Source organism: Alligator sinensis, unplaced genomic scaffold (assembly GCF_000455745.1).
Source record: "Alligator sinensis unplaced genomic scaffold, ASM45574v1 scaffold141_1, whole genome shotgun sequence".
Classification (NCBI taxonomy): domain Eukaryota; kingdom Metazoa; phylum Chordata; order Crocodylia; family Alligatoridae; genus Alligator; species Alligator sinensis.
This window is the reverse complement of record NW_005842221.1, coordinates 337,601-360,691: the sequence shown is the minus strand read 5'-3', so window position 1 is coordinate 360,691 and position 23,091 is coordinate 337,601. Positions and strand designations below refer to the sequence as shown.

Genomic DNA, 23,091 nt, shown 5'->3' with positions numbered 1-23,091 from the left:
CCAGCCAGGAAAGGTGGCGTGCAACTGAAGTCGGCTCCTCACATGCTGCTGGGGACTGGAGGAGGCTGGCCAGGTCTGCACTAGCCAGCAGAAGCGGTGGCAGAGCCATGTGCCACTTGGGACTGACCGGTGCAGGCAGGGGGAAAGTGCAGCTGAGCCCCTGCTGCTCTGGCCGGGCTTGTCCCGTCCCAAGTGGCACACAGCTCCGCTGCTGCTTCTGCTGGCCGGTGCAGACCTGGCCGGGCTCCTCCCGTCCCCAGCAGCACATGAGGAGCTGACTTCAGCTGCATGCCGCCTTTCCTGCCCGGTGCAGACTCAGCTGGGTCCGTCCCATCCTGAGCAGCATGCGGCTGAAGCCAGCTTCCCAGGTGCTGCCGGGGATGGGGCGAGCCCGACTGGGTCAGCACCGGCCAGCAGAAGCGGCGCCAGAGCCTCCTCCTTTTGGGACCAGCTGGCACAGGTAGGGGGAAAGTTCTGGGGGAGGTCTGATGCCCCTGAAACCCCACTGCTGGGGCAGGATGTTAGAGGGGTCACAACCCCTTGCTACCTAGTAAGTTGTGCAAGGGGAGGGACTTCCAGTGACAAAGGTCAGGGGTCAAGGGGCGGGACTTTCTGTCCCAAGATGGCAACCAGGGAGTGGGGCAACTCAAGGGGCAGGGCTACCTGTGCAACCCTTGACAGCTCGCCAAAACTCATCAAGCAGCCCTGCACCCAAAATAATTGCCCACCCCTGCTCTACATGGTGTGTGAGACTTGGGCTGATCCTACTCGGGGCACAGTCTGTGATAAGCTGGCCTTTGATCTAGTTTGTGACTGAGCTGTAGGGAACATCCTTATAATTTTCTAGTTATACCATTGCGCCTTCATCTGCAGGTCTGATTCATTATCCAGTGGACTGTCTTTGGCATGTCTGGCAAACTCTGCCCACCCATTCTCCCTCCACCCTTGCTGTTTACTCCCTTCTGCAGTAGCTTCTGCTCCTCTCCCTGTGGTGAAGGAGCTGACTTCTGATGGACACAAATTTCCATGGCATGTCCATTACAGACATGTTGTACTCGGCCATAACAATGGCATGTGTTTATGTGCATTTTAACATCCCTTCCAGTTAAAAAAGAAAAACACAATAATGTGTGTATCATGATAACCTGCTGAGTACGTGTCCTTATCAAATCTTTAGTCCCTCGCTTTCTCCTTTTCTAAGAATCTTACATCAACAAAAGAAAAACATGTTTTTGTTTTGGAGTATGTAGGTTATATATTTTCTTCTGACTCCCCATCTTTTGTAGGTCTGCTGATTCACTATTTAACTCCAATGAACAATCTTTACTGTTAATAAAATAATGTAAGGTTATACTTCTTAAATCCTATATATAACACTTGATTCTCAGTGTTCATTACTGTGAAGCCTGTAGGTTTATATAATGCATCATATCAATTTTCGGTTAGTTGGAATAACGTTGTATTCTTTCAGACACTGAATATCATCTTTGAAAAAGACCCAGATAATGAGAATGCAGATACCTGTCAGACTATCTCAGTCAGTGTTCTGGATTGTGATACTATAGGTCAAGCCAAGGAGAAGATCTTTCAAGCTTTTGTAAATAAGAATGGCTCCCTTTATGGTCTTCAGCTTGATGAAATTGGTCTTGGTAAGAGAGTACCTTGCACTGTATCTTCATTATCCTCTTAGTTTGCTACTGTCTCTGCAAAGCTTACTATTTAAGAGATCTGCCTCTGGCTTTGCCAATAGGTAGTCCAAGACTATTATTACAAATTTTAGGGAAAATCATAGATCTACTAATGGTCAAACTATGGACTTGCCCCTAGGGTTATATCTACCACTTAGCATATGAAAACCCTAGTTCCTTGCCATTCTTAGCATATGAAAACTCCAACTTCCTTACCTGTCTTAAGATATAACACATTAGTGCTTGTTAAAAATACACCACCTTTCATAGGATAAATGTGCACACAGATTGGGGGGCACATGCCCCCCAGGCCTCTGCCGGAGTGCACACAGCAGTGAGAGACCCCCACACAGCTGGATGAACCACCTGGGCTCCAGTCCTCCCACCATCCAGCCTGTCCGGGGCCCCACTCACCCCTGTCCCTGCCTCTGCTCCACTCCCTCCCTCACTGCGGGGGCAGTGAGATCACTTTTTTAATTAAAGTGCAACGCAGGATCTACCGTGCACCACCCCCACCCTTTCCTCCCCACCGCCCCCTTGGACTGATCTGCTGGGGGGGACTTGAGGGTAGCATGCAGTAGATCCTGGGTTGCACTTTAATTAAAAAAGTGATCTCATACTTTAAAAGGTTGGAAACCATTGGACTAGATGCTTTGTGGTTTGAACAGCCTGAGCCAGGGGTGGCCCCATGGGCCAGATGCTGGGAAAAGTCAGTCCACTGGTCAGGTGATTAGTGCAGGGCTGGCCCCTTGGGCTGGAATGGGCTCATGGACACCCCTTTCTGGTCCAGGATTCTGTGGCAAGAGACTCTGGCATCTTGTGCGCTTGTATGCCTCCCTAGAAATAAGCTATGGCATTGGGCTTCTTCCCATGGTGCTGCTGGAGCTCCAGTGGGGCAGCTGTCACCTGGGTGCCTGGCTATCACCCCAGGAACAAGCCACTGGGCTTCTTCCCACACCCAGGCATTTGGATACAGCCTCAGGAAGGTTCTCCTGTCCACCCATCAAGGGCCAAATGACCCAGGTCTGTAGGCCAAATCCAGTCCACAGGCTGTATGTTTGACACCTCTGGCCTAAAGGGATATGCCTCCAAGTGGTCCAGTCCCAAGATGGTCCAGAGCCTACTAAATCACACTCATAGGAACTAGCACACAGACGGTGCTTAGCAAAACTCAGATCAGGATCATCAATCCAAAAATAATATATAATTCAAAATACGGGGAATGGGGATTGGTTTAGTGTGTGATAGTTTCTCTGTTGTGATTGTTTTACAGAACTTCAGTCTGGTGCACAGCAAAAAGAACTGTCAGATATAGACGAGTCCTCCCCGATTCTGGAAGATGGGAAAACAAAGCTAAACACCATTGGTCACTATGGGGTAAGAATGAAATTAGTGCAGTCATATTAGGAACCTATTTCTTCTGGTAAAACAGGTCCAACAACCAGGTTTTGAAAAGGGTTAAGTAACCACTGTGTGCTGCCATCTTTAAAAAATCCATGCTTGAACTGGATCAATCAGAGGCTGGCTGATTGAAGATACTGAGTTCTCTTTTGAAATTTTGACTCTCCTTGGGTCCCAGAGGGAGTCTGTGGCAGACAGAATTGGGTTTAAGTTACAGTCCAGTGCCTTAAACCCAACCCTTCCTCTGCCTGTCTTCTATACTCTTGTGTCATGTGAATGCTCCAGATATAGTGTTGCAGCTTTCTTTGAATGAGTCAACATTTTGTACATATTTGGAGACCTGCAACTTCAACTTGAATGTATATGTAACAGTGCTCAGAAATGGATAAATTTAGATCTGATTAAGTATTTGATTACCTCCCCTCATGTGTTTGGTCTGTGGAGATAATATAAGCCCCATTTTCTACAGAAAGCTAGTGCAGGCACTCAGTATGTTCAGATGGTAGTGGACACAGGTTAAAGTCACAAATTCTGTTCTTTGTACAGCATAAATGTGGTTTAGCTGGTCACTGGCCATGTTCTTGTAACTGTCTGTGTAAATGTTTCAAGTGTAGGAAAACAAGTTAATTTCCAGGCTGTTTTTGTTTTTCCTTGCAAATTTTTAACTAGACCAATTATATCTTACCAACCACATACAAAAATCCTTCTGGGAGTCTATCAGGCATAAGTTCACTTTATCTGACCAGAAATAGTGTGATATGGAAAATCTCATATTTTATGCATGAGCAATTAGTGTTACAGTAAGTATTGACTCCTTTAATCCTCCAATTTTATTGGAAGCATCTAACAATAGGAAGGAGAATGCAAATATATCCACTTGAAAAACAGGAAAAGAAAATATATAAACTCTAATGCCTCATTAATGGTGTTCTAGGCACCTTGGCCATCATTTTCAAAAATGACTGACAATTTTTTGACTGCCCAACCTAAACTAGCTTGATTTTTTTTTTTTTTTTTTTTTTTTGTCAGAAAGTACTAGTACCATCTGGCCTCTTCCAGGTCTCTCAAACTGAATGTGCAAACACACGAAGGCACCCAAAATCACTTGTTGCTCTTTGGAGATTTAGGCAGTTTGCAATGCTTGACTTTTAGCTTTTAAGTTGAGAGAGCAGCTTTAATGCTGTGTTAATACAAGGGCTTTGTATTTAATTTTGTAGGGTTTGGCTGTATTCTACAAAAGACAAAATTCACCTACTTCCTCCCAGTACTCCTTGGCACTCCGTGCTCTGCATATTCCTTTTACTCTACTACTCTTACTTTTCTTGACTAGAGACACTGGTGTGCCATATATTATATTTGCACTATTGTTGCCATGAAGGCAGCCAGTAGTCACTATGAGGTTGGACCTCCCATTAAGGATGAAGTCAGGCGGCAGTTTTCATACCTGCTCTCTAGTCATTGCTTTCAGATTTATGCAGGACCAGGGGTACAAGGTCAAAAAAACTGTAATGAATGTAATATCCAATGATCCAGCATATATGGGTCCTAGGGAGCTGTGCAGGAGAAGACAGGCAGAGCTAGGCTCCTGCCTCTTCTACATTGCCTGTACCCTATGCAGAAAAGACATGAGAGCATCTGGCCCTGAAGATGTGACCTTGCAGAGCAGCAATGATTCAATTGTCCATGGAAGCAGTTAAGGTGTGAACAAGTTATTTAGGCATCAGGAGAGTTAGAAAGGCCTTCTTTTTTACATATGTCATGGTGAAAAAATAGCAGCTACAGTCAGAAAGGAAGAGGTTTTTTTCTGTTTAGATGCAAAGGGCCAGCATGTGTCTCAGACACAGCCCAAAGTTGAGCTGCCCTATTGTCATCAGTTCCCATAGAAAGAACAATTTCTTCTCTGCTTCTCCCTCACCCCTGAAAGGTAACTGCTCTCTTTCAGCAGTAAAATACTGCACTGCCTCTCCTCTGAAATGCCTAAAGGGCACCAGGTTGGAAACAAGGCTTTACTGAACTCAGCTGACACCTGTGTGCCCAAACCCAAGATCCTGGTAGGATGGAGTCTTATTCTTCCTCTGATCCCTGTGTGGGAGGCTCATTCCAAGTCACAAAAACTAGCCCTAGAAAATTTGTCATTACAGTGGTTTAAAATGCTTTATGCTAAAGCGTTCCTGTAGGTGTGCATGAGCTGGGAGGCACTGCCTGATAAAAAGAAGACCTTTTCTTTAAAAATACATATCCTTGTAAAATAATCCATGTTTATCTCCCAAGCGCAAGCGTATGGGCCAGGTTTCTTTGGCATGAGGCACAGCTTTGGATAAACTAACTTAATGTTTAAGCTGGTTTCCAGGTTGGGCGTGCTGCCACAGTTTTAAAAGACATTTACATTATTTTGGCAGTGCTCCCGGTGTAGGGCTGGCCAGTTGTTTTTGTAATTATAGAGCACAGTATGCTAGCACTTGGCAAAACACAGCATTCAACAGCAGAGCATTGCCAGAGTACTCCACAGGATTAGCTTTGGAGTCGTTCTTTGACTGCAAGAGTGTGACTCACTGTTTTCTTTTTAAGAGAATATTTACTGCCTGAACACAGTAGTGTTTATTCAAGGAGGGAAGACCTGGATTTTTCCTAGAAATCTCAAGGCACCTGGACAGCTAACTTCAAGTGTATAAAAACAAAGCAGAATTTTACATGACACTGATATCTTAATCATTCTGTAAACTGAAGGTTGAACCCAGCTCTTAAGACACATGAGTCCAGGTCATCCACACCCCATAGACCCACAGGACTCTCCTTCCCATGCAGAAAGGGGCATAAAGCATTGTGCACTTCAACACCATCCTCTCCCCTCCCTCCCAGTGGAGATTTGGATTGAGTTAAGGGGCACCTCATCCTTGTACCAATCCTGCAGAGAAGCCACTGAAACAGAGGGGGTGCCAGCCTGCAGCATGTGTGCCACAAGTGGCATGGGCAGCCTCTTTGTGTGGCCTGCAGCAGATTGAGAAAGGAGCAGGCAACACAGCAGCAGATAGGTCAGGGTGCAGCAATCAGAGCAGCAGATAGTAGGGAGAAAAAAGCAGAGCAGCAGATTGGCAGGGGCAAGGGCTTGGAATGGTACTCAGGGAGAACACAGGGTTTCATTTGTGACACTCCAGACAAAAATGTTGGTCCCCACTGCACTGGAATAATAATATACAGAAGACCACAAAACAGTGCCTGGGATGGGTTACTAAACCTAAAGAGTAATAGCCAGAGCAAGAATAAATGAGCAAAACTTGGCAAAAGAGAAAGCCTTCAAGCACCTGTTTTCAGAGGAGTGCTATTCACACAGTTCCAGAGAGAAATTCAAACCTTGGCGACTCTGAAAATCAGCACTGAGTGAGACCTGCTGTGAATGCTGTGTGGAGGATAGAGAACGCTGGCACAGCTCACACTGTGAGTTAACGTGTATGATAGGGAAGAGGAAAGGAAATCGAGGTCTTCCTTAGTTACGGGTCATACCTATTTATATTTTGTTTTTGCTTTCAGATTTCGGATGGTGCAACTGTCAAAGTCCTTAAAAAGAAAACACCAGGTAACAAAACAACCAAGAACTGTTTTATTTTTATTTTAATAAAAAGACTAAAGGATTAGTAATAACTTTGTAGAGGTTTTTGTTCCTGGTAGTTTGCATCTCAGGAAGACACTGTCAGAAACATGTCAGTTCACTGGAAATAAGCAAAAGAGGCAACTGTTTTAATCTGGCTGTGGGTCTGTGACAGACAGCAGCACAGCAGGGCATCACGGGGAGCAGGACAAAAAAAGGGACAAAAAAGCAACAAATCACAGACACGGGGATGCTTAAAGATGCAGAGACTAAGCAAGACAAGGAAGTGTAAAAATCACAGGTGCACAGGCCACTGAGAATGAGGTTGCACTGAGGACGCTGAGCAGTTGGATAGCTGTAGTAATAAGCAATACACAACTTCAGAGTCCTCCTTTTGTTCCATTATTCACATTTCGAAGCTTCTTAGGATTCCTGACTCAGCTGTTTCAATAACACACTGGTAATTGCAGGATACACACAGGCACAAAGCTTCCCTGCACTTGTACTCCAGGGATGCTGCAGGCTGATCTTGCTCTCCCATCCCCTATGGCCTGCTTACCCATTTGCGGCCCATTTTTCCGAAAAGAAACCTTTTGCCTGTACGTGCTTTCCAGGGCAAAAGCTGACCTCGGCCTGCCCTCTAGGGCTTGACTACATCACAGACTTTTAAGCATGAATAAAACCTTGGAATTGCAAATTCCTGCTACAGAAGGAGCACTTCATGCCAGCCTTGTGCTGGCACAGCTGTGCTCACCAAAGACAGGTGGAGGGTAAGAGTTTGGTAGTAGTGCTCCACCCATTTCTTCAGCTCCTCTCAGCTCATGTGCTGTTCAGAGAGTAAGTATGGCACTTCTTCCCCTCAGGACACCTAAGCTCTGGTTAGTTTGCTTAGGAGTGTACAGTGAGGCTTGGACTTCATGAGAGAAAAGTCAAAACATAAACTAGCCTTAAAAATGCCCATTAGTTTATGTGACTGACTGACTGATTTATTCTTTCCCCTCCCCGCTCCCCTTTCTGTTCTTTAGATGTGGATTACTCTGATGAATACTGTCATTTGGTGAGTTAAATGCAAAATTAAATGGCAGGTTTTCTTAATGCTGAAAGATCGTGTCTGTATAACATCTATAATCTTTTTACTGTAGATTTTACCAAACTCTGAAACAGTGAAAGATATTCAGGGAGCAAAAACCAAAGGAAAGCAGAAATTCAAAGTAAAAGAAATGTATCTGACAAAGCTGCTGTCTACCAAGGTAACAGAGAGTTTTATTTCAGAGTAGGTTTGGTCTTATGCTTAGCTCAGCACAAACAGAAATCAGACCGGAAATTATGCAAATTCTGTATGGCAGTTAAAAATGTAAAGTTTCAAAATCACCCTGATAGCTACAGATTTTTACCCACTGCAGAAACCCTTCTGCATTTTAGACTGGCACAGTGGAACCCTAAAACCTAAGAGATAAAAGGTATCTATTAACACATTGCCCCAATAGTTTCAACCCTCCCTTTTTAGCATAAAGCCCTATAAATAATGGGGGTTTGGCTTGTTGAGTTTTTAGACTTTTTTTCTTGTGCTTCCAGAAAAAGCAACAAAAAAAAAAAATGAATTTTTGCTATTGATTTCCATAGATTTCAACCACTGGAGAGAGAGATTTCAGCCTGAACTTTCAAAAGCCTGAGTTTTAGAAACCCAACAAAAGAGACCTGATTTTCAGAGCACTGGCCATCTGCCTGAGAGTCAAGTGTCTCAAGTTGGACCCTGAAAGTTAATTTTGAAGTTTGAGATGGTATCTCCTACAGTTAGGGTGTCTGATTCCCATGGTATACAACTTTAGGAGCAACAACTGCTTCTTTCACCAAAAAATACTTTGTTACATATTAATGAGGGGTTTATTATGTATTAATTAATCCAACAACATATAAAACTCTTAGCAGCAACATATTATTTTAAAATGTTATCAGTATATGTATTGGAAGAAATTCTATGCAGGTGTATAGATTAGATTATTATGGCCCTCCTCACCTTATAAATCATCTAATATATAATTGCTTGTGGTATGCTAATACCTAATGTCCAAAAAGAGAGGAGATGGGCCATGTGCCAGAGAGCCACAAAAGTGAATTATGCCCTTGCAGTTTCCCAGATGTTGGCCTAGTAACATCCAGTGCTGGAAAACTGATCCATGAACTGTCTGCTGGGGAAGAAGTACATTTATAGGCTTGGGAACAAAAAACCAGAAACAGTCTTTCAAATGTCTTTCAATTAATCATAGATTCATAGATGTTAGGGTCGGAAGGGACCTCAATAGATCATTGAGTCTGACACAGGGTCTACGCATGGTAGTCTGGCACCTTGCTGCTGCCTCTCTACAACCCCAGTGAGAGACTTGTCATGCCCCTCGCTTAGGAACACTGAGGCAAAGAACTCGTTGAGGAGTTCAGCCTTGTCCCCCCTGTCTGTCACCAATTGCTTCTGCCCATTTAGTAGGGGTCCTATTCCTCCCTGGGCCTTCCTTTTACTCCCTATATATCTAAAAAACAATTTCTTGTTATCCTTTACTTGGGATGCCATCCTCAGCTCCATGGTAGCTTTGGCCCGTCTAACTGCCTCCCTACAAGCACGAGCAGAGGAGGTATATTCATCTTTGGTGATCTCTCCCTGTTTCCACTTTTTATGTGCTCCCCTTTTGGCCTGTAGGCTGCCCTGGATTTCTCTGGTCAGCCAAGGAAGCCTCCTGGCCCCTTTCCCTCTTTTTCCTCGCATCGGGATCATCTCCCTTTGTGCCCGAAGGATCATTTCCTTAAGGCACAGCCACCCTTCTTGGGCCCCCATCACTTCAAAACTCCTACTCTGCAGTGCGTCCTTGACTAATCGCCTGAGTTCATTGAAATCAGCTTTCCTAAAGTCTAGCACTTTCACCCTACTAGTTACCTTACCCACTCGACGTCTAATGAAGAATTCTATTATTAGGTGATCACTGACCCCCAGATGGCTACCGATCTGTAGGTCCCCAACCATGTCATCCCCCATTGCCAATACCAGATCCATTAAGGCACTGAGGCATTCCTCAATCATCTATTGAGGCTATGGCATTATGCTGCACATAGCAGCATTAGGATAAAGTAGTGCTTTGAGATTGCTGTGATAGAACTTGTGTCTCCCAAAGATCATATGAAATGTCACTGTGTTGACCCCCTTTATGTGTGCACTGTAGTTGACCTTGTTACTGCAACCAAAGTAGCCAGCACCCAGTCAGGAAGTTATCAGCAGGGATTCTGGTTTTCTCTGATTAAAAAAAAATCCCAATTTTCAGATTTAAAAAAGTAACCCCAGTAACCCCAAATCCACATTTTTTCATGATTAAAATGAAACACTTTATATATAAATATAATATAATAGCAGTATTTCATTTTAATCACAAGAAAAAATGTGGATTTTGGGTTACTTTTTAAAATCTGAAAATCGCAGATTTTCTTTATCAGAGAAAACCAGGATCCCTGGTTATCAGCAGCCCTATCTTGCTATTGGTCTTAAAAACGGGATTCAAACCTTATTACAAGGCAGAATAGAAAACAAAGGGGGGCATTTGTGTTTGCCACTGTATGTATGTTAATAATACTGTATGAAGAGTGTCAGGGAATTTTTCAGTAAGTTGTCCTCGTTCCCTATTTTGTGAGGATAGGATTTTTCCTTGGCAAGGAGAGGAGGGCGGGGGTGGGGGCGGGGAGAGACAGAGTTGTTTGTCTAGTTTTCCAAGTGACAACCAAAACTGTAATCTTAAATTCAGGCTATGGTTACACTACAGGGACTGAGCCTGAGGCTGCTTTACTTACACCAACAGCTGCTGACATTGCTGAGCCCTCTGGTGTGGATGTATCTTTGAAAGCAGGAGTTTTTTGGCTACCACAGCCCTGCAAAAAGAACAAGCTTCTTGCTGGGAGAGTTGCACCCAACAACAGAGGCTTTGCTGCAGAACTATGTTGTCTACGGGATGTGATCTTTTCTTACCTCTACCTGACAGCTTTGCCAACAGAACTTTGCAGTGTAGACAAGGGTTAAAACTAAAACAACACCAAGTCATCAGCAAGGAGGAAAAACTGCAGATCCACTTGTAACACCACTAGACCTGTGCTCTAGCCTAGAAATCTTAATAACTTCTCTCCTGCTCCAAACCCCAAATAAGAAGTGACATATTGCAGATCTATCAGATATCATTAAAAAGGGTAAAAACAGTACCTTAGAAAAAAATGTTTGATGTTTTCTTGATGCATCATAAAAAGCAGGAACAGCCACAAGCCATTCCTTCCATGAACGGTTCACTTTTAAGTTTTACTACAATTTTCCCTGTTGACAAAACAAAGATACATAACTAGTGACACATCAGGGCAGCTCACAGTGATGTTTTCAGTTTCCTTTTTAGTTGCGATCATCCCATTTGTCAGTTTTAGGTGTTTACCGCAAAGACATTTTGAGTTTCTAAGTGTAGTTCCCCTGGGGTGCATTTGCCCTCCCCCTCATCTCAAGAAATCTCGTCCTTTTCACATAATAGTAGAATGACTTTCTTTTGCTTTTCAGGTTGCAATTCATTCCGTTGTTGAAAAGCTCTTCAGAAGCATCTGGAGCTTACCTAACAATAAAGCCCCTGTTGCTATCAAATACTTTTTTGACTTCTTGGATGCTCAGGCTGAAAGTAAAAAGATCACAGATCCTGATGTGGTTCATATATGGAAAACCAACAGGTACATAGTGTGTGTGTGTGTGTGTGTGTGTGTGTGTGCGCGCGCGCACGCGGCCCACACATACTTTCTCAGTGTGTATTTGAGAAACTACAGTGGGATGCTTTTAACCATGAGCATGAGAGCTGTTACAATAACAACTGCCAAGCTTTATTACATAATCTGGGTGTTACATGGTGACCATAAGTGATATTTTTCATAAAGCTCAGAATCTTTAAATTGCTCACTAACTTATCTTGGATCCATGTAGTCCAGGGGTTTTCAGCCTTTTTTAGTAACTGTACCCCTGGCGGTTGGCCAGACTGGGGGGTGCAGCTGGATGCAGAGCAGTGACAGCACAGGGTAGTGGATGGTGTTGACAGCAGTGCAGAGGGCTGCTGCTGCCCTCTCTCCACCCCTGCTCCTGGCTGGGAGGGCGGTGGCGCTCCATCCCCACTCACCCACGCGTACCCCCTAGGGCCTTGCCAAGTACCCCCAGGGGAACAGGTACCCCCAGTTGACAAACCCTGATGTAGTCAAACCATGCCAATAGGGTAACTGTAATACAGCAACTAGAGGGGTATTATGGTATAAAACATCATAGCTTCTGGAATAAATTGTAGTGGGCTTGGCTGGTTTTTTGCTAGCTTTGTAACACTCACTGTTATTCCTCCTTGCAATGAATAAGCACGTCAGGGTTGTGCCTATTTGGATAGTATGCTAGAGGCCAAATATTGTCTTGTCATCTGATTGGAGCTGTTGAATTAAAACTGTTTGTTCTCTCTCTGACCAGTCTTCCTCTTCGCTTCTGGGTGAATATATTGAAGAACCCCCAGTTTGTCTTTGATATTAAGAAGACTCCACATATAGATGGTTGTTTGTCAGTAATTGCACAAGCTTTCATGGATGCCTTTTCTTTAACAGAACATCAGCTGGGAAAGGTAATGCTTGGCCTTCTCGGTTTCCTGAGCAAAAAATATTTTTAACCGTGCAATATTTTAGGGGTAAAACCCCAAATAGGGGTGCACTGACAGGTTTTTGGAGCTGATACCAATAGCCGATATTTAAAGAGGCATATAGGCAGATACCGATCTGATTTCTGATACAGCTGCCTCCAGCTGATAAGTCTGGTGTGGTGAAAGGGTGTGCGGGGGGCAGATAAATGCCTCCCACAGTGAGTTAGGGGGCAGGTGCTGCCCAGGCAGAGCGGGGAGGGGGCGGAGCCACGGCTCATGGCGGGGGGGCGGGGGAAGGTAGCTTCTGCCGCTGCTTGCAACCTGCAATGGGACCGGGGGGTGCAGGGCGTGTGCCCCTTGGATCAGCGCAGGGTAGAGTGGGGCTGTGTGGGGCTCTTCTCAGCAGGAGCTGGGCTCGGAGCGGGCACCGGCGGCACTGGGAGGTTGCTGCATCCACCCTAAATTTAGCTGCTGCTCCTCTCCAGGCACTGCCAGCCGCAGCCCTGGTTCAACGCCCCACCTCTGCCCAAACACCAGGTACCTGTCTGATATTAGACCAATGTATCAGTGCACCTCTAACCCCAGATACTGAAGTCAATGAAAGGCAGAACTCCTATTTTCTTAAAAAAGGCCAGAATTCCATTGCCTCTCATGCAAAAATATGGAATTGAATAATCCTGATGGATAAAGCAATGAAGGATTTCACAAGGAAATGTCATATGTATTCTCAGTTTGATTGGAAAGTCAGATCTTTCTGTAAAATGTTAGTGTAGTATTCAGCTAAGATTGCTGCATAGCTGGCAAAGTGCCTAATGGTGGAGATGTTATGCTGTTCTCTTTGCAGTGTATTGGCTGCTTACCTGAATATATTATAACCTCTTTGATTTGAGGTCTCAGTCTGTAAAACTTCAGAAGACATGCACTATCATGAAATTTCTAGAACATCTTATCTGTCAGAAATGCTTTAAAAATAGTGGCGGGGCGGGGGGATTTGCCAATACTTCCCCTTCTTCCGCCCCCAGACTGGAAGTATATAAGGCTAAAAAAATATTAACTAAACATTTTTGAGCCTAAAAGCATGTTTCATATAAAAAACAAGTCATTTCTTGTTTCATCTGAACTGCTTTGGCCATCCATAAAAGTTTAATTAAAAAAAAAAGAAAATATGCTTCTGTTTGACTATAGGACTTGAGATGTCTTGAACTAAAACTAAATACACTGCTGGTTTGATGGAAAACACCAAACCACTGAACATTTGAGACTTGACTTTGTTACATTTATGCTCACTGTTCTATGGACCATTTCCCTTATAAACCTGCTGATACAATGGCTTGTATTGGTTACATGCATTAAGAATGCAGTTATAGAATTGAAAACGCCATAAAATAGTTGCATTATTTTTTAGTTATAAATTTAAACATTCTTCAGTTGCTTGGAAAAAAAGCATATTTTTCATATTTAAAAGCTGATGATGATATTTTAATTAAAAGTGCACACAATATTTAAAATAGTCATTACTGAAAACTCATAACACTATCCTATTCCTGATGGATGGAAGTCCATTGTCAGGCAGGGTTTATAAAGTTCTTCCAGCAGGTATCTAGGGAAGCCTGAACAGCCACTTCCCATATTCTGTATATAATTTCAGCTTTCAGAAGCTTTAAATTGCCTGAAAAATAAGTACAGTGTACTGAAGGGGCAGATATTTTAATTAATACTCCTGAGACCAGTAGAAATAATTATACACTAGCTGTCATGCAATGCAATGCTTTATGTTGCCAAAGCTCAGCATTTATTCTATGTCTTGCATTTCAGAAATAATCTTGGCTCTTAGCGTGTAAGCACTGCAAACCAAATGAATCAGACAAAAGGAAAATGCAGCAAACACACTACTCAACTGTGTGGAGGTGGGCTCAGAGGCAAATGTGTGCTGTTAAACTTGACTGTGCTTCAAATTATGTTTTTCTTTTAAAGGAAGCACCAACAAATAAACTTCTCTATGCCAAGGATATTCCACTTTACAAGGAGGAGGTGAAAGCTTACTATAAAGCAATCAGGGATTTGCCTCCATTGTCCTCTTCAGAAGTAGAAGACTTTTTAATTCAGGAATCTAAGGTATTGTTAAGTAGACACTTTACCAACTTGTTGTGCTTAAAGGAGAAGCGTCTCACCAGCTTTTTCTTCTGTTGCAGAAACATGAAAATGAATTCAATGAGGAAGTGGCCTTGACTGCAATCTACAGATACATAAAAACTTACCATGAGGAAGTAAGAATACATGTTGTTTCATCTTATTCCATTTTAGTGTTGATCGGTGTTTTCAGGCTTGTGAAGTCTTACATCCAAGTTAAGCGAGGTATAGCCCAGGCAATACCTGTCAGACCTTCTAGCACGGGGGTTAACAACCTATGGCCTGCAGACATAGGGCTTCAGTGGCACGCACTTCTGTTTTTCATTTTGCTGCAGCAGCCAGGTACTAGTGCCTGTCTTCCTCTGACCCGCACTGGGTCATTCCAGCCTGCAACCTGAAAAGGTTGGTGACCACACTTCTGGCACATCAAAGATGGGTGTTAATGATTCAGCAGGTGTCAGTCCTTGAATCTGCACAGAATGAATGCCCAGCAAGAGTAATTTGCCCAGATAAACTACAACTCAATTCAAAACACATCTTGTCTCCTGCCATCATTTTTTTTCACACAAGTGTATTTAAATTCTTCCTGAAACTCCAGTAAGACCATGTGTTCTACAGCATCTTAGGGTTTGCGTTTCACTTAGAGATTCGGGATTCATTCTGCCAGATCAGAGTTGTCCAGCTAGCAGCTTGCAAACTACATGTGGCCCTTAAGGGGTTAAGCTGCAACTCATGTGCTCCAGTCTGAGGACTGCTCTCCCCATTTCTTTCCTGTGGATGCTGACAGGGTGTCCAGGCTCCCCTTCTCTCTTTCAGCTCCCCCTGCCTTCCCCCACCCCTAGAGGAAGGCTCAGGGCAGCATGGAAGCACTGTTTTGGTGCAGTGAAGGCTAGGGCGTTGCAGCCTGGGAGGATGCAGCCCCTGCCCACTCTGACGTTGGACAGTCCTGTACCTGATAATGTAAGATTGGACTCTGTCATTGACGCTATAGCTATTACTTTATTAAAGCCAACTCCACAGAGTAAATTCCTTACCAGGGTATCACAGCAAATGTTCTGCTCCTGGCCACGACTAGTCTTTTGCTGTCCTAGCACACAATGCCTGCCCTTTTTCTGATGAAGGCAGTTTCCCAAGTTGCTAGTCCTCCCCCATGCCAGCTGTAGCTATCAGAAGTACTTCCTCATCCCGCAGATTTAAGCTACAGACCACTTTTAGATTGTAGCAAGTCAGCTTCTTCCTAGGAAAATCCCTACCCACCATTGTGATTGAGGCCCCCCTGGTTCTTCTGTGAAGCCCCGTGTGCTACTTCCAGGACATAGTACACCTGGTTACCAATAGTTTACAGAGAAGGGCAGAAGGGAGCCATTTGAAATGAAGCTGTCTACCACGCAGAATGATGGCACCAGGCTGGCCTCATGTTTAGTAAATGAGCTTTGTGGGTTGTTTTTTTAATTGGAATTGCTATTTTCAGTAGAAGTGTTGTAGGTGTTATAGATCCTGAGATTATAATGACTTGTAAAGAGAGGTACTAAATTAGTATGTTAATGTTAGAAGAAAATGTTATATATAGACACAAGTTCAGACAGACCTTACCACTAAGCTGTTCTGAAGATGTGACTTAAAAAAATGAAACAAGTACCAACCACTAAATCTCTTCTTTCTTGCCCTCCCTTCCCCTTCCATCACTACTGTAAACAGATCCTGACTAGGCTTGAGAGAGATGGGGGACAAGAGGAAGCCCTGAAGCAGTTTCTGCAAGTAAAAGCCTTATTTGATGAGAAGAAAAAATGCACGTGGATGAGACCAGAGCACTGCTGAGATGTGGCAAATTGCTAAAATAGAGCTACTGGTACCATAGTCAGGTTGGGAGGCTGTATGTATAGTGAGCTATTGTTCACCACTTTGACCATTTAAACTGTTGCTTAAGTGTAAGACGTCAGAGAGGAAGGTCTGTTGAGCTAGACTGTCAAATATCTGCAGATGCAAACGTGTGCGAATATAATGCCTATGCATGCAGTCTCCTTGGCATACACACACTTGTGTGCCCATTCACCCGGGCTTGAATAGCTGGCTGAAGAAAGACTTAAAAAACCTTAAGGCAAACCTGCAGAAACCATTGCTCCCAGTGCAAGTGAAGAGAAACCTTCTTGTGAGAATGGCTTTTGTAGGCCTGCCACCTGGTCAATCTGTGAGGGTAAACTATGGTCTTAATCTATGGATTAAAATCATGATTTTAATTCCAGGGCTTGTCCTTTCCTTCTCCTACACACACAAATATGCAGATATGTTTACACACATGAAAAATTATCACCTATGACACCTTTAATATTAGTAGAAGTGTAGGAGAAGTCTCTCCAGGGCCTAAAATGTGAAAGTCTTCTTTTCTTTAAAGTAAGTGGTATTTATCTCATTTTATAAATTCCAAGTAGATTATACACAGAATGAAAGACCTCCTCAATTGGCTGTTTTAAGGACATCTCACCTTTCATTGGCTATTGTTCATGACCTCTTACTACTACCATTTTTTTCATCTAGTTGTAAATGTACCAACCCATTCTTGAGGAGCTGAATGTTTGATACTGCGGAAATAAACACATTGCATCGCATCGTCATTATTTCAGGGACCAAATCAAACAGTGTTAAATCTATCTCCCAAGATAGAAAAAAAGTTAGTTTAGTCCACGCCATTTTCATTAAGTAGTTCACAAGTTTCTCAACTGTATAAAGCTAGCAGTTTTCCTGATAGCATGAATGAAGTGTTCTGTTTGTAAACTAAATGTTATTTTTAGAATTAGAGGCTGGAAAAGGGGGGGGTGATAAAAGTCTAGCATAATTTTTATATTGTTCGGCACAATGTACTACTATTGCTGTGTATAGCACATCTGGGATTTCCCAACAAGGTCCTTACCTGCCTTATCTAACCCTTGATTTTTGTAACTAAATACCCACAGTGCTCCAGTTAGCTCAGGTGAAATGAGGGAGCACCCTACATTCCAATTAACCCTGAGGCAGAAATCCCAAATACAGCGCAGTCCCAGTGTAGTGCATGCGGGGCGTCAGCCCTGAAATTATATGAGCGAGGTCCTGCCTACAGTACACAATGTGTCCATGTCCTCCGACTCAGCTAAAAACGAGTCACCCAGTTAGTTGCCTGCTATCTGCAAAGGACTTGTGAACTCATGCCAAATGTTTTAAGTGAATTACAGAGCGAGTGCTATGCTGATGTTCTACTTCATCATCAGCCACTCATGGGGCAGGGGTAGAGGTGTAGATAAGGGGGAAGAGGTGTCCTGTATCTAGTTCAAGGATGATGCTTGTGCAAAGCCCCTAAGTTTAGCTTGGAAATTCTAGGGCTCAGAGGAGGTTGTGTAGATAAGCCAACAGCTCAGTTTGAAGTACTGGTAGTAGCAAATGCCTCACTGATGGAACAGAAGCTGCAGAGCAGACCAGAATACCAAAGCTGGTATTTTTGCAAGAAATGCTGGTGGCTGGTCAGGCATGCCACAAAGACTTGTGAAATGCTAATTACCCACTCGCTGGTAGCAGCAAAGCCTCTCTGACACTTAGCTTTGATCTGTTTGACACTTGCACAAGTTCCGTCCTGTACCCATTCAAAAAAAAGCCATTAATAATTCTCACTTTGGCTTACTAAGTGTAGATTTTAATTAATCTTCCACGTTTAAATATAAAATTCATGTCATGTGTTAGAGCAGTGTTGTAGCACTGTTGCTAGAGGAAAGTTCAGTGCCTTTAGGGGTTTCTTTCTTTACCTTCTTCAGCAAGATTCCTCATGGCAATTTTTTCTTGTGGTATTTGCCAAAGCAGTGGGCACCATTTTGAGTAGCTCTTCATCCCAAGATAATATTACTTGAAAGAAAATTGATTTAAATTGCTGTTCTAATTTAATGTGAACATAAGTTAAAAATGAGCTTGTTAAAGTGACTCAATATTCAATCTAGGCTCTGGGTAGTGTTCCCTCACCACTGCATTAGCAGCTCTGTTTGGTTGTTTTAGAGATTTAATGTTCCTAATTACTCTTCTGTATTAAATTACATCTTTTTGTTGAAAAGGAAAACCCTCAGGTGTTCACTTTTTCCTTTTTAGTCAGACATCTTAAAAGTTCAATTCCAGGTCAATCATTTGTACTTTTGAAGGAAATGTGATCGTTTCACGTACAGGAATACCTTAGATAGATCTCAGAGCAGGAGGAGCGAGACTGCCTTACAAGAATGCTGCAGTTGGAAGGGTAGAAAATATTCTGCAGGAAGCTCCATAAGGTGTAGAGAGGGCAAGGCCCTATCAATGCACATTTGTATATAAGCAGAGGGACCAAAAGCAATCCTAGTCTTTGTGCCACTGGCTGGTAAATAACTGATGAACCAGGTTGTGAGTGTAGTTGTACCATTCATGCCCCTTCAGCAGCCTTAAATCGTGTGTTGGGATTTACCAAGCTGTGAAGTAGGTTCTCCAAGTGGTGGTGTAAAGTATAAGAGTCCTTTGGTAAACATGTGTGAGTTCATAACACTCGGAATGCTCTCAGTATTTGCAGTCCACTGGTGGTGTTTATCTAGAGGGAATGAACTGTCAGTTCAGAGGTTTGTCTACAGCAATCTGTGAATAAAGCCATGTTATGGCAATCTAGTAAATGTAACAGCTTTGTATGTCATTGAGACCAAGGTGTACTTAACTTATTTTCAGAAGTTTACAGGCAAAATAACTATTACTTGCAAACAATATTTTTTCTAACACTAGCTTACAAAGCATTATTTTGCAGCCAAGATAATGTAGAGTTAAACCCTACTAACATGTAAAGTACTTTTTGCTGTATAGAACTTAAGCTATTCTTTAAAATGTTTTTAATTAGTGCATATCCAAGATACATTTGGTGTGTAGACGGCTTTATTTAGAATAAAAAATACACATTTGAAAGTTGGTCAACTCACCTATGTCCTTGAGTGTGTTTAACACTATCTGGGATTTTAACGATGTGCTTGGTCGCTTAGCAGGGAAGTGGAAGGCATCTCAGAGAAACCTAATTTCTAGCATGAAATGAACATTAGACTATAATATGCTGCCAATCAATGCTACGCTTATCTAGGTTTGCAAAACTGTCTCTAACCTATAAACAGGCCTCCTCAGTTTGTAAGGACGGCAGTCTCAGAATCCAGGTGTCATTTCCACTGAGGAGAAGGTGCAAGGGGCACCATGCTCCACGGGAGAAGAGAGGTACAGCATCTTACCTTCTCCCTGCACAATAATTTTCCTGTAATTAATTTATGTGCAAGATCTCCCACAAATCACCACCGGCTTCTACAGTAAAATCTTTGTTATCCAGTACTTCATCAACCAGAATACTCTAACCAGAGTTTCCAGCCAGCTGGTCAGACACGAGGGAAGCTCACACGACTGCTGCTGGTGCCGCTGCCCCCTTTCCCCCATCAGAAAACCCTGCCAAGTTTTTTCAGATAACCAAAGTTTTTACATTACATAACCAGCAATTCCCTTACCCTGGGAATGCCAGGTAAGAGAATTAACTGTATTTTTACCCTTACATTTGATATCCACAAAGGCCTCTGACCTGGTGCACATTTTCATTCGTACTAAATTTGGGAAACCTACCTCAGATGCAAATAAGGATTGGGTTAGTATTCCAGACTATTCCTCCTGAAGTTTTCAGTGACAGCTTCTACTATTTTAAACAATTACACTGCTGAAGAATACTGCTATAGCTTATATTCTGTAGCGATAGTGTGTATAATTTAAGACTTTTTTCCCAGAAAAACATTATTATTATTATAGTACTCAAATGTACATGATCTATGGGAAGCTGGAAATGCAGATGGTGAAGAGAAGAGTTTGGATAGATGCTACTGGAAAAGTGCCAGCTCGTGTCATTAGCCGCTCAGTCTTCTGCTCACTCTGCAGTATTTATCTGAAAGGGATGCATTTTTAAACAGTATGGGATAAACCATTAAAAAAGAAAGTAATGTTCCTGTTTGGTCAACCACTGCACATGCTCATAGCTATTTTTAGAATGCGAGTGAAGAACTGTTACCACACTAGTAGGAAGATTTTTACTTACTGGTTATAAAAAATCCACTGAAGTTCAGTGATGTTAGAAGGGAAAATAATACAAGAAAAAGTGGAGAGTTAAGAAAATATATTAACCCTTGAATAGATAAATATGTTAATGATAAGTAAAACAGACACACAACCCATTAGCTACAAATACAAACTTAGGATTCCTGAAAAAGGCAAATATGCATATGTCTACAATGCAGCATTTGTTAAAAACTTGATTATTGCTTCTCTCATAATTGAGTCATGAAAGAGACTTGGATTGTCATGAATAGCAAATCCACTTTTTGGCCTGCTTTCCTCATCTGCCCTTCTGCATGTGCTAGCAGCCAAACATAACAACTCCAGCCTCCCTCTTCACTTGTTTCCAAGAGTTGTCTGGAAAAATTACTGGGAATAACTTGTGTTGTATTTTTTTGGTTTTCTTAAAACAACATGTTAACACGATCCAAAAAACCTTGATAAATATTCTTTAAAAGGCTTTTACAACATGATCTTTCTATATGCTTTATTTTGGTATATATAAATAATTAATTTGGAAGACAATTTTTTCTTAGTTTTTCTCTCTCAAGTTAGTGCTTGACAAACCATTATGTTCTATCAAAAATACATAGAAAATTATGCAGAATATATTTCTTCTAGTCTGATGCACATCCATATGTTTGTGGCAAAGTACTAAAAAGCACTTACAAGGAAGCAGCAATTAAATCTTGTACGCTTTATTTGGAGTCCTCATTTTGTGTGTTGTCCTCTTCAACTATCCTGTTTCTGCCAGCGTCACTGTGCAGTCCCAGCCTACCTCGCTCTCCAGATGGCCCAAGCTCTTGGAGTTGTTTTCTCTGTGTGGTTTCTAGCTCCTCCAGTCGCTTGCGAAGCAAGGAAAGCTCCCTTTGATGCTGCTCCTCCTTGAAGTTATGGACAAACCAAAAAATTAGATTTGTGCTATTTTACAATGCATACAGGGCCATTGTTGGTGACCCATGTCCTCTATAAGTAACTTTACAAGTCCAATTTTTTAACTTTCTGAAGTCCTGGAGCAATTTCATGAAACGGAAGATACTCCAGTTTTCAAGAAAGAGTTGTTCTATGTCAGTAGACTGCCCGTGCTGCTCTCAATATTACCTATACATCAGTAACTTCAGATTGCAAAAATGAACTGAAGGAATCAGATTTGCTGTGAGGAGATGCATTTTTCAGTGTCTCCATATGAATCTGAAAGTTAGTTCACAGACTGGACAACACTCTTCCCTTTGTAGGTTTAAGTATCCTGTCCACTGACAATACAGGCAATTGGACAGAAATACAATGATATAAAAACATGTGTGTGTGTATATATATATATATTATGGACAGGATACTTAAACGTACAAAGGAAAGAGTGTTGTATATATAAAATCTCTCTTATGGTCACTATTTGTATTTCTGTCCAATTGCCTTTTTATTCCAAGATATAAAATAATAAATTTGAGTCTGTATAACATTCATTTAATACATCCTCACCTGCAGATGTGGAAAAGAGACTTCAGGCACAGGGATCAAGGTAGATGACGTTATACTGACTGGATTGAGTGACGGTATGTTAGGAACCAGAATTAAACTCCGGAATTCATTGTGTCTGCGCTGCAAATCCTTTAGCCTTTTCTGAAGACGTGTGTATTCTTCATAGGGAACGTTCTGTCTATGAAGTAAGAGATTGGACTTGCTCAAAACATTGCATATTGCAACAGAAGTACATCTGTCTATCTTACATGCTGCTAGCCAGTTTCCTGTGAGTGATGATGACTTATAAAGGAAGTGTATGTATATCCCCATGGTTCTCAATCTTTTTAGATTCAAGTTACCCCTCCATAACTTTTGCAAGTGTAGTAGCACCCAGTTTCAAAAACTAATATATATATTACAGTGCTTACCTCCTTGCAAAGGGGCCAGGCACTGGGAGTGGGGGATTGGTCAGACTCTGACAAGCCTGAGCCTGACCTTATCTGCTTATATTTTCATACCCTGCTTTTCTCCTCACACCTCATGGCACCCTTCAGAGCATCTGGCGTGGCACCCCTGATTGAGAATCACTGGTATATCCCATACACAACTCAAGTGTAAGACCTTTAGGTGTGTTCTTTCCAAATGTGTAGGCAAAAATAATATTCATGCCTGAGCTGAATTAACTACTGCCTTAGAAACTAGAATTAGCTCAAAAAGGAAAACAGAACAAGAGATTTTTAAGCATTTATACTTGGCAAGAAGCATTACATGGAAGATTTAATTTTTAAAATTAAAGGCAAATTAGGAAGCTCAAATACTAATTAGTGAAAGAACCAACACCTCCCTTATCTTTTTCAAATGTTTTAATCTTGTGTATTTAATAAAATGTAAAAGTATTACATATCTTATAATATACATTTCTGCAGGGTTCTTTTTTTCTTTCTGCTCTCTTTGACATCTACAATACTGCTAGATGCAGTGTCTCTTCTGTATTAACCTTCTCATTACCATTCTTCCCTGATTAATACTCCAGCTCTCATTGCTGTCTTCAAATCTCTCT

At 42.2% G+C, this 23,091-nt stretch overlaps 2 protein-coding genes across 4 annotated transcripts in view; one reads left to right on the top strand and one right to left on the bottom strand.

Moving 5' to 3' along the window:
- The window catches only part of PLXNC1 (plexin C1), a 100,222-nt gene extending 80,809 nt beyond the window's left edge, over positions 1-19,413 (top strand). Inside the window, exons 21-31 of the mRNA XM_025208135.1 lie at positions 1,472-1,649; positions 2,962-3,065; positions 6,618-6,663; positions 7,701-7,732; positions 7,818-7,925; positions 11,246-11,409; positions 12,179-12,326; positions 14,316-14,456; positions 14,534-14,608; positions 15,288-15,431; positions 16,170-19,413. Of these exons, the coding sequence (XP_025063920.1) occupies positions 1,472-1,649; positions 2,962-3,065; positions 6,618-6,663; positions 7,701-7,732; positions 7,818-7,925; positions 11,246-11,409; positions 12,179-12,326; positions 14,316-14,456; positions 14,534-14,608; positions 15,288-15,431; positions 16,170-16,289 (1,260 nt within the window). The 3' untranslated portion in view covers positions 16,290-19,413. The remainder of the gene's footprint in view (positions 1-1,471; positions 1,650-2,961; positions 3,066-6,617; positions 6,664-7,700; positions 7,733-7,817; positions 7,926-11,245; positions 11,410-12,178; positions 12,327-14,315; positions 14,457-14,533; positions 14,609-15,287; positions 15,432-16,169) is intronic.
- A 1,203-nt stretch (positions 19,414-20,616) lies between these two features.
- CEP83 (centrosomal protein 83) overlaps positions 20,617-23,091 on the bottom strand; it is a 35,833-nt gene continuing 33,358 nt past the window's right edge. For all 3 annotated transcript variants that reach the window (XM_006027054.3, XM_025208138.1, XM_025208136.1), the window contains exons 15-16: positions 22,050-22,227; positions 20,617-21,454 (exon numbers count right to left, since the gene is read on the bottom strand). In XM_006027054.3, the coding sequence (XP_006027116.1) occupies positions 21,269-21,454; positions 22,050-22,227 (364 nt within the window). In that variant the 3' untranslated portion in view covers positions 20,617-21,268. The remainder of the gene's footprint in view (positions 21,455-22,049; positions 22,228-23,091) is intronic.